Source organism: Elgaria multicarinata, chromosome 3, assembly GCF_023053635.1.
Source record: "Elgaria multicarinata webbii isolate HBS135686 ecotype San Diego chromosome 3, rElgMul1.1.pri, whole genome shotgun sequence".
Lineage (NCBI taxonomy): Eukaryota > Metazoa > Chordata > Lepidosauria > Squamata > Anguidae > Elgaria > Elgaria multicarinata.
In genome coordinates, this window is record NC_086173.1 from 49,549,930 (window position 1) to 49,566,012 (window position 16,083).

At 41.2% G+C, this 16,083-nt stretch overlaps 1 protein-coding gene across 5 annotated transcripts in view; it reads left to right on the top strand.

Moving 5' to 3' along the window:
* The window catches only part of SPAG9 (sperm associated antigen 9), an 81,426-nt gene that overhangs the window by 60,395 nt on the left and 4,948 nt on the right, over positions 1-16,083 (top strand). For 2 of the 5 annotated variants that reach the window (XM_063120208.1, XM_063120211.1), the window contains 10 exons: positions 517-712; positions 1,684-1,806; positions 5,370-5,450; positions 6,344-6,411; positions 7,658-7,806; positions 8,468-8,639; positions 9,799-9,912; positions 12,175-12,213; positions 13,424-13,600; positions 14,553-14,699. In XM_063120208.1, coding sequence (XP_062976278.1) covers positions 517-712; positions 1,684-1,806; positions 5,370-5,450; positions 6,344-6,411; positions 7,658-7,806; positions 8,468-8,639; positions 9,799-9,912; positions 12,175-12,213; positions 13,424-13,600; positions 14,553-14,699 — 1,266 coding nt within the window. The remainder of the gene's footprint in view (positions 1-516; positions 713-1,683; positions 1,807-5,369; positions 5,451-6,343; positions 6,412-7,657; positions 7,807-8,467; positions 8,640-9,798; positions 9,913-12,174; positions 12,214-13,423; positions 13,601-14,552; positions 14,700-16,083) is intronic. The other 3 variants (XM_063120210.1, XM_063120212.1, XM_063120209.1) reach the window with 2 other exon arrangements.

A 16,083-nucleotide genomic window follows, 5' to 3' on the forward strand; every position in this document is an offset into this window, starting at 1 on the left:
TGTGAGGAGGGAGGCAGACAGAGTGGGCAGGCAATGGAGGGGAGGCAGATGCGGTGAGTGTGGGGCCACGAACATTCTCTCACGCTGAATTTTCTTTTTGCAAAAGTGGCTCCCACTTGAAAAATAGTGAAGAGCACTGCACTAGTACATTCCTAAAGAGAGCATTATTGATCCTGTCACTGGAGATCCTTCTTTCCTGTACATCCAGGGTATGAAAAAGTACATCACTAGCAGCAGATAGCAACTTGCTTATAGCCCATTAACCATGAAGCCTATGGATTTGTTAGAGAAGACATTGTCTTATGAGCGGCAGGGTTGGAGCAGGCATACAGCAGGGCTGCTTGGCTCCTCTACATGCATCAGATTAAAGATGGCTTCTTAGTAAAGAAAACAGAAGGGAATGTTGGAAGAAGCGGAGGACTCACTAATTAGTGCACATATATCCATGGATGCTTCATAGAAGCAGGGGGCTGGATGATCATTCAAGTTCACTTATAGTTGAAACATTTACTTCAGATGTTGCAGTTGAAAATGATGCAGTAGATGAGAACATCCAGACAGCAGAAGAAGCAACCGAGGCAACAGAAGTCAACGCTGGCTCGGGAGAGGAAGTAGCCGATATTGCACAGACTGGTGTATACACAGAGCATGTCTTCACGGATCCTTTGGGAGTCCAAGATACTGTAGAGGGTTCTCCAGCATTCCAGCCTAGGTATGCATTAACAAGATGAAGTGGTTCTTAAAGACAGAAGTAAGTTACGCTGCATTTCTAGAAGAAATATTTTATCTTTGTATTGTATTCATCAGGCATTCTGAGCTTTCAATTTTTAAAGGGCACAGCAAGTATTAGCCATTAGATATAAGTCATATGGAAACCATTTTAAAGACATTTTACTTATTAATGAGTTACGTAACTTCTTTCAAGTTTATCTGATCATAAAGCATTCTTTAAAGGGAACTCTTTGTGTAATCAGTGGCCAAACAACCTATTTCTGGAAGTGATTGTAATGCCTTTATTTCTAACATTTATATACCGTTCCACAGCTGAAGAGATTCTGGAGTGGTGAACAATAAAAGACAAAAAGAATAAAACACCATGTTAAACTTTTTTTAAAACAACAACAACGATAGGGTACCAATAAAACAGTGGCTGGTCAATCAAGGAAAGCTTCTTGAAATAAACGTTTTCAGGAGGTGCTGAAAGCAACACACTAAGTCCCATCAAGGGTTGAATGTAGGTTGTTATCGAAATGTGGGTTATCGTATTATCTCAACCCAGCCAAGATAACAAACCATGGTTTGTTAATCAAGAACAACCCACAGCTCACAGCCCAACATCAAACTATGGGTTTCTAAGCTGTTTTGAGGAACGGTGAGATACAGCTCAAATACATTTTCATTCTAATCTTATTCAGACTTTGGCCTGGTTCAGACAACACGCTAAACCATGCTACTTAACCACACCATTTTGTGGTTAAGCAGCATGGTTTAGCGTGTTGTCCGAACCAGGCCTTTGAGTTTAATGCCTTGGCAGTTTCTGCGTTAAGAAAAAACCCTCTTTTGTGTAGAAGCCTGTATGTTACTTTCCTTAGTCTGGAAAAGTATTAGAATGTGGAGACTAAAGAGTATTTGAACGTTCTCCGTTTGTACAATTTTATCTATTTATTTCCCCCCTTCTTTCAGCAGTGAATCCGACTTGTATAAAGATGTTGCTGTATTGCCAAATGAGCAGGATCTCGTAAGGGAAGAAGCACAGAAAATGAGCAGCCTTTTACCTACTATGTGGCTTGGAGCACAGAATGGGTGGTAAAGTCAAGAACCTTAATTCCAAACTATTTTGCTAATACAATCATTTTATTTATCATTCTTTAGAAGATGATAAATATCTATCTTGCAAATGGAACATCAACATTGAAGTCTGCTTTGAATTACAATTTCAGATGAAGGTTTCAATCAGTTAACATTAATTGGGGTTTATCAATAATCACGAATCAATTAATTCTGGGTCTGGTGTGAAGGAGGCATCCAGCTTGTCTAGGAAAGTCGGGTATCTTGAGACCTAGATTTGATTACTAGGATTGGTAGTGCAAGACTCTTCTCCTGCTCTTTCCTTCCTTTTGCTCAGGACTGAGCTTACTACTCCAGCTCCTCTCTTCTAGAGCGCTACCTTCAAGAACGCTACCTTCTAGAGCACTACTTTTTAAGACTTCCGTCCTACTGCTTCCAACTATTTTTACATTCTTTTTTGGCTCTATCCATTTTCATTCTCCCTCTGCTTCTTATTGCTCTTTTGAAAAAGCCCCCTTTCTTTGCCTCTCACTGTTGCTTTTTCATCCTGCCTTTGGGCCAGGGCTCTCATGGGGGAAATGTGCTACTTCCAATCCTACAAAGGAAACAGGAACCCAGCAAGTTCGTATCTTAAGCAGGGCTGTGGAGTTGGCACATAAAACCTCGGACTCCTTTATTCATGGCACCTCTGACTCCGACTCCTTTAATTATATATGTGTTACGTGATATGCTCTCATTAGACCTGTGTACAACTTGCACACGTTCTAAAGAGACTCACACACACACACTTGTAAGGAATCTTTAGACATTGGTCATAGAGCCTCTGTGGCTAAGTAAGGTGATTCTTATCTAAATGAATTGCTTGACCTAGCCTTGTGATTGCTCTCAGCCCCATTCCTGTTTTTTCCCCCTCATCTCTGTTGGAGATGGAGGGGTGAAGACACCTTGACTGTTGGCTGCCTCAAAATGGAGTCTGTACTGCTCACTCACAGGAGAGCTACTTCGTAACAACTGCATTTTATTCAGTTAAAAGTGAAAGTTTGTTTTTGTGCTTCCTTTCCTTCCTCCCCCCACTCCCTCCCTCATACACTCCCAAAAACTCTTTCTTCCCCCACAAACAACCCAGCGGGGCCCAGCATTTACCGCAACCAGCCAAGATTACCAAACTCCTTCTTGTGCTTGGAACTCACATGCTTGGAGCACCTGAGTCATGGTGACTCGTCTGAGCCTGCCTGTGAAGGAGCAGCGGCACTCTGGAAAAGGCGGCATATTGATCCGTCTTTTTCTCTGCTGCTGCCGATCCGCTGAGGGGGTTTGAATTTCTCTGGCCAGCTGGACTGCGAATCCAGGATTTTTGTCCAACTAGCCAGAATATTTTGGAATTGGCTGGAATCCAGGACAATCTTGGTTTTCAGGGACATATCGCAACTCTATATACAATTTAAATTTATTAGTAGTCGGAGTTGGTACATTTTTACCGACTCTGACTCCAGTAACCCAAGAATTGCTTCCGACTCTGACTCCACGACTCCGACTCCAACTCCACAGCCCTGGTCTTAAGAGCAAACATATACTTTGGCTGCGGCAGGGACTATTTCTGTGAGGACCCACGGTGTACATTCATCCATGGCTCAGGCAGAGGCCTCTTGCCCACACAGCCGGGAGTCCTTGCCACCTCCCAAGCAATCTGGCAGCAGAGCAACTCAAAGAGCCACATCTACAATCAGATCCTTCTACCGGGAAACAGGATGGGAGCACAGCAGGGGAGGCGGTGGATTGTGTGTGTGATTGGACCCCAATTAGTAATCCGATTCCATTATCTCCACACCAAGAACACCGCGCCATCTTCAGAGGATGATCAGCATTGGCATTTCAGACTTGGACCATCAGATGGCAGCACATACCAGAGAATCCAGTATTAACCTTACTCAAACCTCTGAAAAGGAAACCTCTCCAATTGCTCTGCTAATCTTTTCCATTTCTCTGATGCTTGGACTTTGGAATCTTCCTCTAATGACTCTGATACCCAGGGTTTCTCTTAATTTATTCTAGAGGGTCCGTTTCTGCAAAAAATGAACCAAGCTGCAATAACTTATTTAAGTGATCAGTTCCTCCAGTGAAATAAAAGCAGTCGTTCTCAGAAACAGACCAGAAGAGCCATCCTGAGAGTCTTCAGTCTCTCCCCATTCAAAGCAAAAGAGGGGAAAGGGGATTAAATCCAAGACTTCATCTAAATATCTCAACTAAACTGGCTAAGGCAGCCCTTATCCACTCTTCAGAGGAATCCGCCACTGAGTCTCACGATCGTTACCTTTTACCATCAGGCAGGTTGCCTACTCAGCATAAAATCTTGCCAAATAGAAAGCAAGAGTAAGATAATGAGTCTATCAGATTTTTTACAGACTCCTGATGTGTGCCTAAGGGCACACCCACCCTTAATCCACTGTGGAAAAAGGCTGGAGAGTGGTCACACCATAGTCTGTTAGATGAAACACCTAATTCCAGACTGATTAATAACAATGCTTTTCTGCTTTTACTCTCTAAAACCATGTTCGCTTTAGGTCTACAGCCAATGGCACAGGATTTCATGTACTCAACATTAAGAGGTTCATCTGTCATCCCCAAAACTAAAGCCTCCGCCAGAGAAATTACTTTTCTGTCATCCATTGATGAAGTAGTTCAATCAGAATGGACTGTTCCCACCAGAGAAAAAAAAGACACTAGTATTGCCCAGAGGTTCTATTCAGTCCTGTGGCAAGCAATGCAGAATTTGAAGGCACGTATTGTAGATACTCCTGTGGGAAGCTTTGTTGTCAGGAGCCAGTATTCCGAAAGATTTCAAGAACCCACTGACCCAGATCCTGCATGGCTGCAGCCGAGCAACTGAAAGGGATACTTTTCTGAAACTTGGACCTCCAGCAGAAGTAGTCCAGATCCTGTTGTACCTACTGTACACTTACGTGAGACAACATGGAAGGGGTTCGTCAGATGGTGCAAATGCAAAACAGTCGACTATGAGATGGCAGGCATTAAAGAATTTCAATTCCTGCAGGCAGTCCTTAACCTGTGCCTTAGGCCCAACACCCACACAGCCTTTGAGAGAAGAGTGACAACACGTTTCTCTATGCAGTGGGAAAACTCTACTCACTGGTTGAGTTTTTAAGGAGTACTCCCCAAACAACATGTTCTAACTCCACTGTTGTGTGACTTGAGCTTATCGTGGAGTTGAGTAAAATCCATCCTGATGTTTGACCTCTTTCCTCTCCCAGTCCTCCTGATGGTATCCCAGCAGCCATTGTTGCAAACAAACACCCAATCCCAGTAGCTTTCATAGAGCGGCACTCCCTCCTTTCACCACTCTTGCCAGAGAATTCTGTAGCCAGTGGGAAAAGTCAGCGTATATTTTTCTATTGCTGTGATTTTTTTTTAAGACAACAGCTTTAGATTTATTTAGTTATTTAATTTATACCCCCAACTTGCTGCCAAAATTGGCACTCAAGGAGGCTATATTGCCACTTTGAAATGCTAACATGGGTTTTGGGATATTGGATTTTTAATTCATTCTGATTTTATCGTTGCAGCTTATATGTGCATTCTTCAGTGGCTCAGTGGAGAAAATGTGTTCATGCAATTAAACTTAAAGATTCTATTCTCAGTATAGTGTAAGTTTGCTACAAAATATTTATATTTCTGTAATGACATTTATATTAGAGTTAATTAGAGTTTGCTGCATGGAAAATAATTTTTCTAAAAACTATCTTCTGTGAAGTGCTGATACTTTCATTTTTTGAAGAAGAAAATGAGAAAAGTTGCATTAAGTCACCAAGGAAATCAAAAGGGCTGCATTTGATTCCAACCATGAATGTGTCTTGGGGATCCTTCCTAGAGATGTTTGTACCTGAGATTTTATATCTCCTGTAAGTTAGGAGGGGAAAATGTATGTGAACATTTCCTCGTAATCTCAGGAGCACAGGCCTGAAAACAGAGATGGCTGGCTGTGCACAGCTCTCCCCAATCACAAACATTAGTTGATATTGTAGAGGGACCCCCTGCCCCTTATCCCAGCCCGGGGGATGTACTAAGGGGTCCTTCGTTGCTTGTGCACTTCGTTTGCTTTTGTTTACTCGAACTCCTGCATGGTGTAACATATACCATAGCTTAAGCTGTAGAATGCGAGAGCTTTGTTTGTGGTCAAGCAAATCGTATTACAAAACTGGAAGTTCAAGGAACTCTCCTATTGTGAAATAGCTGATCTAGGTTCTTTTGTACTTGGCCAATAAAATTGTTTTAATTGCTTAAAATATGAGAAGCACTCTGAATAAATTGGATTTGTTACAATAAGCATTTCTGGATATACTAACTAATGTAACAGTTCCAATGGGCTACCACTTACATAGGCACCTTACATACATGGCGTGCATTGTGTCCTGTGACAGCACGGATCACCTGATGCTTGAAGGGGAGGAGGGCACCGTCATGTGTGTAGGCGTAATGTTGAGAAGACTTAATGAGCTCTGCGCTCACAATATTTTTTTTGCCTCTTTCTCTTATCTAGACATGTAAAAGGAATAGTATTAGTTGCACTAGCGGATGGAACTTTAGCAATATTTCACAGAGGAGTAGGTAAGCATTCTGCTCGGAGGCTGAGGACGGTCAGGTATTTATATCTCTGATCTGCTTCTGAAAGATTTATACATTGCAGACCTTGCTTATTTTCAGAGATTGTCTGCTCAGTGGGAAATCTTGTAATTCTTGAGATAATGTTGACCAAAAAAATGAAGATCCTCCTCCTTCATTCTGTCTGTTTCCTCATGAGGTCTGTTCTTGGATGCATGTTATCAAGAGTGATCACTTCCTTTTCCAGTTCATCTTTGTGAATGTTTTGTGAATTTGTGAATTTTTGTGAAGCGCCCAGAGAGCTTCGGCTATTGGGCAGTATAAAAATGTAATAAATAATAAATAAATAAATGTGAAACCCTGTTTCAGACTTTCAGGCTTGCAGTCCTTTTGACAGCCTAGTGCTATTTGATGCTCTGATGCACATTATATAGGAACATAGGGAGCTGCCTAATACTGAATCCGAACCTTGGTCCATCTAGCCCAGTATTGTCAACACTGACTGGCAGAGGCTCCCAGGGTTTCAGGCAGGATCCTTTCCTTGCCCTACCTGGAGAAGCTGGGGATCAAATGTGGGGCGTTCTGCATGCAAAGCATGTGCTGCTCTATCACACTGAGCTGTGGCCCCTTACTTGATGATACATGAATGGAGACTCTCATTGGCGTGTGGGGAGCCCCCTTTTATGTGTTGCTGCTCCATAGAGCATGTTGAGGGATGACTGAGTGTGACAAGATCTGAATTACTGCCTTACAAGTCATCTTAGTCTCTAAACATGGCTGTTTAATACTCTTGGGTATGGTTCCTTTTTTTGTTTGATCTTTCCTGTCCTAGTAGTTGAGTGACAGTTCTGAACTTACTTATTTCATTTTATTTCTATACTGCCCAATAGCTGAAGCTCTCTGGGTGGTTCTCAAAAATCAAATAACATTTCTTGGAAGTAAAGTGAGCATTTCTTTCTACATTGGTATATAATTAATGGATTTTCGTGACTGAAAAATTAAGCAGATGTTATGGCATATTAGTGGATTTCCTGCATCGGCAGGGGGTTAACTAGATGACCTTTGAGGCATCTTCCAGCTCTACAAATCTATGAATCTATGTTATGAGTGAGTCTAAGGGTACAATCCTGTGCATGTTTAGACAGAAAAAGTCCCCCAGCTCCCAGCATTCCCCGGGCAGCCATGTAAACTAACTAACATTTGTGAACAGGTTTTACTGGCCTCTCACTTCCTTTTATTTTCTTTTAAAAAGATGGACAGTGGGATTTGACAAACTATCACCTCCTAGATCTGGGCCGACCTCATCATTCAATCCGGTGTATGACTGTGGTACATGACAAAGTCTGGTGTGGCTACAGAAATAAAATCTATGTGGTACAGCCGAAAGCCATGAAAATCGAGGCAAGTTAAAACAAACATTTTATTAGACTGGATTGACTAAAATGCTTCTACTGTGTTCCCATTTAAGGCACAAAGCCAGGGAACACACTGCCAACTATCTGTCTATAACCAGGTCCTTGGTGCTTGTGCACAAGTATCCTTGGTGAGCCCCTTAAATATTTCAGCACAAACGTATTCAATAAAACAGAGGACCAGTGTAGTAATTTGAGAAGTGAAATGTCTACCTTGGCTTTCTGTCTGCTCCTGAATCTAGTTCAGGTTCCCACCATGGCTTACCTGCCTCCATATCTCTGCTCCTACACCCTGATACATGATCTTTGCTCCTCCTCTGGAACTGACTCCCAGAACACCTGAGTGATCTAATTGGGGGAGAGCATTAGGAGAGAACTAGTTTAAAAGATGAGAGGTTTAGTGGGAAATGAAATTGTATGGCATAGAAAGAATATCAGTGAATGTGAAGTAACCAGGAATGAAATTAGATGTGATAATGAACCTGCCAAAATTAGCACTTTTATTTATGTAATGGGATTTAATAACGTAATGGGAAGAGCCACTTCACTGATGCTCTTTTAAGCCACCTGTGTATTCTTAAAAAACAACAAATAGGGGCATGGAGAAATATTTTATTATGAAGTCTTAATCAAGCCTTTATTTACTGTAGAAATCGTTTGATGCACACCCAAGGAAGGAGAGCCAAGTGAGACAGCTGGCTTGGGTGGGAGATGGTGTGTGGGTGTCCATTCGTTTAGATTCCACACTTCGTCTTTATCATGCACACACTTACCAACATCTACAAGATGTTGACATTGAGCCCTACGTAAGCAAAATGCTAGGTAAGTCATTGGGCTTGGATTACATGGGTGAATAGTGTTGCTTTTACCGTATAACTATTTTCAATGGTAACATTATGTTTAATATTGTGGATGGATCCCTCTAAGGAAAATGTTGAGAATGGGATCTACAAGATATATTAAAGTATTTGAGAGGGAGATGCTAGGAAGGCCACTGGCTGTAGCATCAGCGCAAAGAGTAAAGAACTTTGCTTTGTCTTTTGAAATGAGGAAATATTCTTCTTGCCAGAAAAGAGAAACAGGAAATCTAGGTACCTTGCTTGAAATCCTGGACATGGCCACCAGAAACTAGTGAAGTCAAGAACAGACATTTATATTGAATTAAGGGTTAAGAGCGGTACATCATTGTCCTCAACAGAATATATGCACATTCAATAGGCTGTAATCCAAGCCACTACAAAACCTGTGGTGTCCACTCTGGGTTATTCATCTAACTTGTGTAATGCTTCTTTTTGATAGTTGTGTGGCAAGCATGAGCATGATGCATCTATTCGGAGAATTTACTAGACTCCAAGGATTTAAGGAAGCATGCACATCCCATGCCCCAGTTGTACAATCAGGAGATCTCAAATATTATTTTGTGTCTGGGGGACATCCTCGCTTGCTACCAGACTACCTATAGGAGGAGTTCTGTCTACATTACTCTCCCACTGGGGGGAAGGTGACCTGGGCCGATCCCAATGAGGCCCCCTTTACACCATGAAAAGCTGTTCTAGATGGTCAGACAGCAGAGGAGGTGGACCTTCCGCTGACTCTTGGTCCCTTCCATGACTATAAGGGACACTGATTCCAATCTCTTGCTTTCAGAATAGCAGCTGAAAAACGATTTTGAGATTTAAGGAATCACATAATAACAAAGTTTCTTTGTATTTACTAAACATGGAGTAGGGAGTAAAGATAACGATATGATAAATGTTTTCTTTAGAAATGACTATTTTTAATTTCTCATGTTCTTATGTCTTATATTGCATTACATTGTATTTTATTCTTTGAAATATTTACACCATATTTTACATTTTAACTGTTCTATGGCATTTTAGTTTTCTAACTATTTGTAATCTACCCCAGAGAGCATTAGGTATTGGTTGGGTTATAAGTGTAATAAATAAATGAATAAAAAATATTCCTCTGCTTGTTTCAGGTACTGGAAAACTGGGATTTTCATTTGTGAGAATCACAGCTCTTATGGTGTCTTGCAATCGATTGTGGGTTGGGACAGGAAATGGTGTCATCATCTCCATACCATTAACAGAAAGTAAGTATAATAACATCAAATGGGTTATACTGGAATCCAAACAATTGCGTATCAAAAACAAACTCTAGTGCAGGCCAATGTTTGGTCTTCTCCAGGAACGTCATGATTCATTATGGTCTAAAACAAGTCTTTACGGCGAGTCTTCTGCCTCTCTTCTGGCTGGAACCTTCACATGCTTAAGACAAAGGCAACCTTGTTAAGAGACTTAATGACAGTCTTTTGGCTGCAGGCATTCAGATAGATAGAGGGTGCAAGAATATAGAACTGTGAAAGGAGTGCACGAACCCTCGTGAGAGATTTAAGGTCTTTTCACCCAATTCTGTGCATGTTTACTTGCAAAATGAAGCACCACTAAATTTAGTGGACTTGTTCCTAGATAAATATGTTTAGGATTGCAACATTAGGGCAATATCCAACAGTATCATTCTGCAAACTCAATTAGCACTAGTGGAGCTCCTGGTTGTGGAACTGGTGGTGCAAGCGGTTGCTCAACTACTTGCACAACCGCACTTAGACAGACATAACTTTAGTTGGATCCCTTTCTTGCATTTAGTCTGGAACCTAATCATTTGCGCTAGCAGAGTGACGCAGTTGGATGTTGCCCATAGTTATGACCGTCAGGGGTCATGAAGGTTTCCTATTAAAAATTTGTGAACTAGTTCATTTAATGATTCAGGGCCATACTAGATGTGATACTCAATGTATCATTAGAAAGTATGTCAGTGGTGTTTTTTTTAATACAATAGTAAGCAGGGAGTGAGAGAATTACCGAACAATTTCCTGGCACCCTAGCTTCTTCCAACAACCTCTGTCACTTCTCTGTCTTCAGTAGTCTCCAATTGTGCTGCTGCTCCTTTTTTCCTCCTCCCCTGTCTGGTTTGCAATTCCTGATCGAGTCTGCAGTTTCTCCTCTCTAGCTCCCGTAATCCCAGCATGGAGCTAGAAAAAACATACATAGAGAGGAACCCCATTTTTTCTGAGCCCATGAAAGCAAAGGGCAACGGAATACTAATTTTGATCATTTTCTTGAACTGCATAAAATGCACATGTGACTATGAAAATGATTATGAAGTACTAGTTTGTTTAATTCTCAACCCACTTCATTCCATAGGTCTTTGCCCAAATACTCTCTGTTTGGGGCTTCCATATTTGGATAATTTAATCATATTAAACATATACAGATTTCCTGTCATTAGGCTGAGATCATACAGGATGTTCTAGTATCGTTTGCAATATTGGCAGCATGGTGCAGTAGATTATTGTGGAATGTCATGGTATATTAAATTCCTGAAAGCTGATTAATTTGCTAATGATGAATTTCATATTAATTGCTTTGAACATCACGTCCATTGTTTTTCATGCTGTGCCATTACATTGATCACCCATTAAATGTCTGGTTTTGTGTTGCCTGTGTGTATTCAATAAAGACAAAATACTTCAAAGCATGGGACAGATTTCTAAATAGTAAAAATGCTTCAGAGGATGGGAGAGAAGAGTTGGATTTTTTCATGTACTTCTACTGGACTCTATAAAAATGGGCCATAATTTGTAGAAATTGCTGAGCCGGGCAGATACGTTCCAGCAGTTGTCTTAGCTGCAGATAGGTGCTTGCAATCCCATAGGAGACCATCTGCTAGGATGCCCCCATTGAAGGTGTTCTAATGTTTGTGATGATAATGTCTGTGGCATTATTCTTACTACCTAGAACGCATCAATAGTACCCCAGAGCCGCATAGGATTAGGTAAGTATAAGGGTGGTGATGGAAGGAAGTTCTCGTTGAGAGCCACTCACTTCCCCAGGACCCCATCTTCTGACGTTGTACGTAACAGCAAAAAAGCTTCGAACGAGATGGATACTCTGGCCCTGCTTCTCAGTACGCAGGCTAAGATTTGATAGGTAGTGCTCATTGTCTAGGGCTGATAGATTATTATTATTATTTTTTGCTTCTGGAGGAGGAGATGACAGCTTTACTCTTTGTCAACTTTGGTAGTGTCCCTTCAGAAGAAAAGAGAGAAAGGGGAAACACAGCTTGCCAACATGTCACAATATTAAGGTGTTGCTATGATCTTTGCACACTTAAACTAAAACCTTTTACCGGGAAGATGTTGTTCATTATATTTACTTTATTGTACCTTCTGTAGCTAAGAGCTAATATAGAGAGCTCTTATCAAATAGCAGAACACAAGTGGTGGGTTCTCATTAATCCTTCTCCTCTGCTGTCACACCTATCCATTTTCCCCTTTCCTCCTTTCTTACTTTAGCTGTAATCCTCCACCAGGGACGTTTACTGGGGCTGAGGGGTAAGTGCTGTTCCCAAACAACAACAAAAAGTTCTGTATTCTCAGGCTTCCCTAATAACCACTTTAAGGCTGTTCCCCACTTTTCTAAAATTTACCCCCCTCTTTGTATGTTCCTAAACCGTTTTTCCACTTGCAGCTACCTGCATTGCAGTATTTTATGTTTGCTAAATGACCACCAATCCTGCTCAGCAGTGTAGTGCCTTCATATTTTGTTGCAGCTGAACTTTTCATGCCGGCTTCTGTTTTTTCTTCCAATGCCATTTGTGATCTCATCACCTTATAACTGTCATTATTCCACATCATTTTTCTCTTGTTACAAATCATTTTTCTTTCCCTCCTCTGATACTGATTGAAATGGAGATAGTTGTGTGTGTCTAGCATACAAAATTGCAAGAAGGTTGAATAGACTTTGAAATCCCTTTCTAGAAGTGAAAGCATGGCAGCTCCAAACCCATCAAGGGCCATTTTTTGTCTCGCTCACCCTCTCTTGGTTTTATTTCTTTCTTTCTTTATTTAGAATATTTATATACCGTTCCCCATTGAAAAATTTCAGAGCGGTGTACAAGATAAAATGAAAATAAAAACAGAATAAAACAGTTGAAACAAAATTTAAAAGAAGCAAGTTTTAAGAGATCCAACAGTCATAGCTGCTGAGGAAGATTTCCTTTAAAAAGAATAGAGTCCTGTGACTCTTTAAAGGCAGGCAACATTCATTGCAACATAAGCTTTTGTGGGTCTTTCTGTGAAAATTAATTCCACAGTAAATGTGTTCATTTGCCACAGGGCTATGTGATGCTTGCTGCAACAGAACAGCATGACTTTAAAAAACCACCACCACCACCAAAAATATCAGGAAATTAGATTTTGAATGCTAGTGTGTTTCATTGATATGCTCTGCTATTCTTTTCAAGTCCTGTCCCTACATACTTTTTTTTGTGTGTGAGTAGAATATAGTTTTTTGTGTAAATATATACATTTATGCTAGACTAGCAAGCTACTCCATTTTTTCTTTGAGGTACTTCCAATAACTAAGCATGCTGTCTTTTATTCCTTTCCAGCTCTGTCTTGAATTGGCATTTTGTTGCCCCTTCTGTTTCATTTCTCTAAGTTGGCTTTAGCTTCTAGATTGGTACCATGAGGCTTCTTAATAAATAACCATCTTGGCAGCTAGCAGTTTCAAGTGGAAAATATTTTCTTTCTCTCTTTGTAGCTAACAAAGCCGCTGCAGGTTCTGGCAACCGTCCAGGCAGTGTCATACGTGTATATGGTGATGAAAACAGTGACAAAGTGACTCCTGGGACCTTCATACCTTATTGTTCAATGGCCCATGCACAGCTTTGTTTCCATGGGCACCGTGATGCTGTCAAATTCTTTGTTGCAGTACCTGGTAAGCTTTGTGTCTAACTTTTCCCCTCAGTTTTCAGGTTGGTCAGATTACATGACGAGTTCATGGACAACATCATCATCATCGTCATCGTCGTCGTCGTCAAGGAGCCCTTTAAAGCAGCCTCCCTAAACCTGGTGCCCTCCAGCTGTGTTGGAATTCAACTCCCATCAGCCTCAGCCAGCATGGCCAATGGTCTGAAATGCTGGGAGTTGTAGTCCAACACAGCAAAGTATTTCAAAGGAGAGAGATAGTTCTGTAACTAAATTTGATTAGTGTGTTCTTCTGGGCTGTACTGATTGACTTGACACTGGAATACTGTTTTGAAACTTGTCACAGTACATTCTGGTGATAGAATGAAATGCTTCTTCCGCTGTCATCCTGAAACAGAATTGTAGTCCTTAGGTCTTTTTCTAGAATCTGTCACAAAACTCAGCATGGGAGCTGGCACTCCTGTTGGTTATGCCCATGTCACTAAACCTATTTTAGGTAGCTTGTGGTGTACAGTACATGGTCTTAGCAACATGGGGGGCAACCATGGGAGTATTGTTGTTTCTGCTACATATGGTTTAAATATGTCCGTAGTCAGTTTTACATTTGCCTAGTCATTTCTCTGGCTGCTTTCATTATAGCACCAGCCGTTGTAATTTTTGCTGTAACTCATGCCTCAAGATGTGCAACTTTCTTTCACACTTCGGGAGAGATGATGTTAATTTAGCACTGATGGTTAAGAGGTTCTAGCTGGGCAAGTCAAACTCCCCTGGCCGGGAAGCAGAGAGTAAGACTCATTAACTTTTTCTGCCACTTGTATTGCAAGGAGAAAGCTTATTTTGTGTGCCTGGGATGGAGGGGGGAGGTGTACGTTTTGCAAGCCTCTACTTAATCATTGGGGGAGACTTTGTGTTCTTAATCTGCTCCATAAAATGTAAAAGTTGATTCCTTTTCTGACATGTAGGTGAAGTGATTTGCCCGCAGGCAGGAGGAGGCCCAGAACTATCTGGTGATAAAACGACCCTTTCGGCACAGGAACCGAACAGCCAGGCTCCTTTAAAATCGATGTTGGTGATCAGTGGAGGAGAAGGGTACATTGACTTCAGGATGGGTAAGACCCTTGAACTTCCCAGATGGTCCTCTTCATTAGCTTTATTAAAGCTCAGTAAATGCTACAAGATAGGGTTAAGCATTCCTTTATTTTCCCCTTGAACTGCAGGTAGAATTAAGGATAATTTGATATGAGGAGGTTTCTTTAAACTCCCTCTGTCTACGTATACTTGTGTATTCCTGTTTGTTAGAAAACTGAATATGTATTAAATGATTATTTAGACAGCACAGTTTATCCAAAACAATTGCTTGCTTGTCTGAAAGTAGAAAAATCTGCTCCCAGCCTGATGGGCTATCAAATGTTATCAGCAAGAGGCAAGTTTTACTGTCCCTATCATCTGTGTCTCTAATCACAACCAGTTTACTTTGTCCCATAAATCTCCACAAGTGGCTGTTGGAAATTGAGCCAATCTCATTGGCATAGGCCTACTCCATTTTCTGCTTAGTTCTGCCCTGTCTTTTGTTTCCTAGGCACACCTCAGTGTGGCAGAGATGAGAACCAAAAATTGGCTTTATATTGTACAACTAGCACGCGTTGCTGTGGCTCAGTCTGATTAAATTGAAGAGAAAGAAAAGACAAAGCGGATGTTTCTATTATGTTTAATTTCACAATGCTTGTGGATATACAATATTTTTAGTTGTTCCATTGTCTCTGTAGATATAGAGATTGTCTGGTTTGCCGACTCTAGAACACACAACATATAATTGTCCATGTGAGAAGCAATCTGTGTCTAGATCTAAACCGCACAATTCTAAAGATTGGCCCTGAGCTTTGTTGATGGTGATTGCAAACGCCAATTGAATTGGGAATTGCAATCTCTTAAATTGAAATGGCATATCTGTTGGAATCATAGGAATGCGAGGAATGAGGACATCTTCACCTTTGAAAGGTCTAGCAGTTAGGATTCCTGGTTTTCACCCAGGCGGCCCGGGTTCGACTCCCGGTATGGGAAGTTGTAGTTTTTTGTCTCTGCAGAGGCCACCAGTGAGGGAGGAAGCAGCAGCCAGGCACCTCTCCACTGTGCCTGGGTCCAGCTCCAGCTGAGAGCCCCCTCCCTCCTGCTGTCAACTGCAACTGCTGAACTTTCCAACTAAGATTGTAGTGCCTGAGTTTGCTTTCCTTTTCCCCCTCCTCCTCCTCCCTCCCAATCCCCTTTCCTTTTGTGTCATGTCTTTTAGATTGTAAGCCTGTGGGCAGGGACTGTCAAGAAATACTTTTGTAAGCCGCCGTGAGAGCCTTTTTTGGCTGAATGGCGGCATAAAAATCCTTAAATAAATAAAATAAATAAATAAATAAAGGTCCTGTCAAGATTGTTCCTTCTATGACGTTGCTCAGTAATTTTTTTACTGCAAGCCGTGTGCCATTGCAAAGTTTTCTGAGAGAA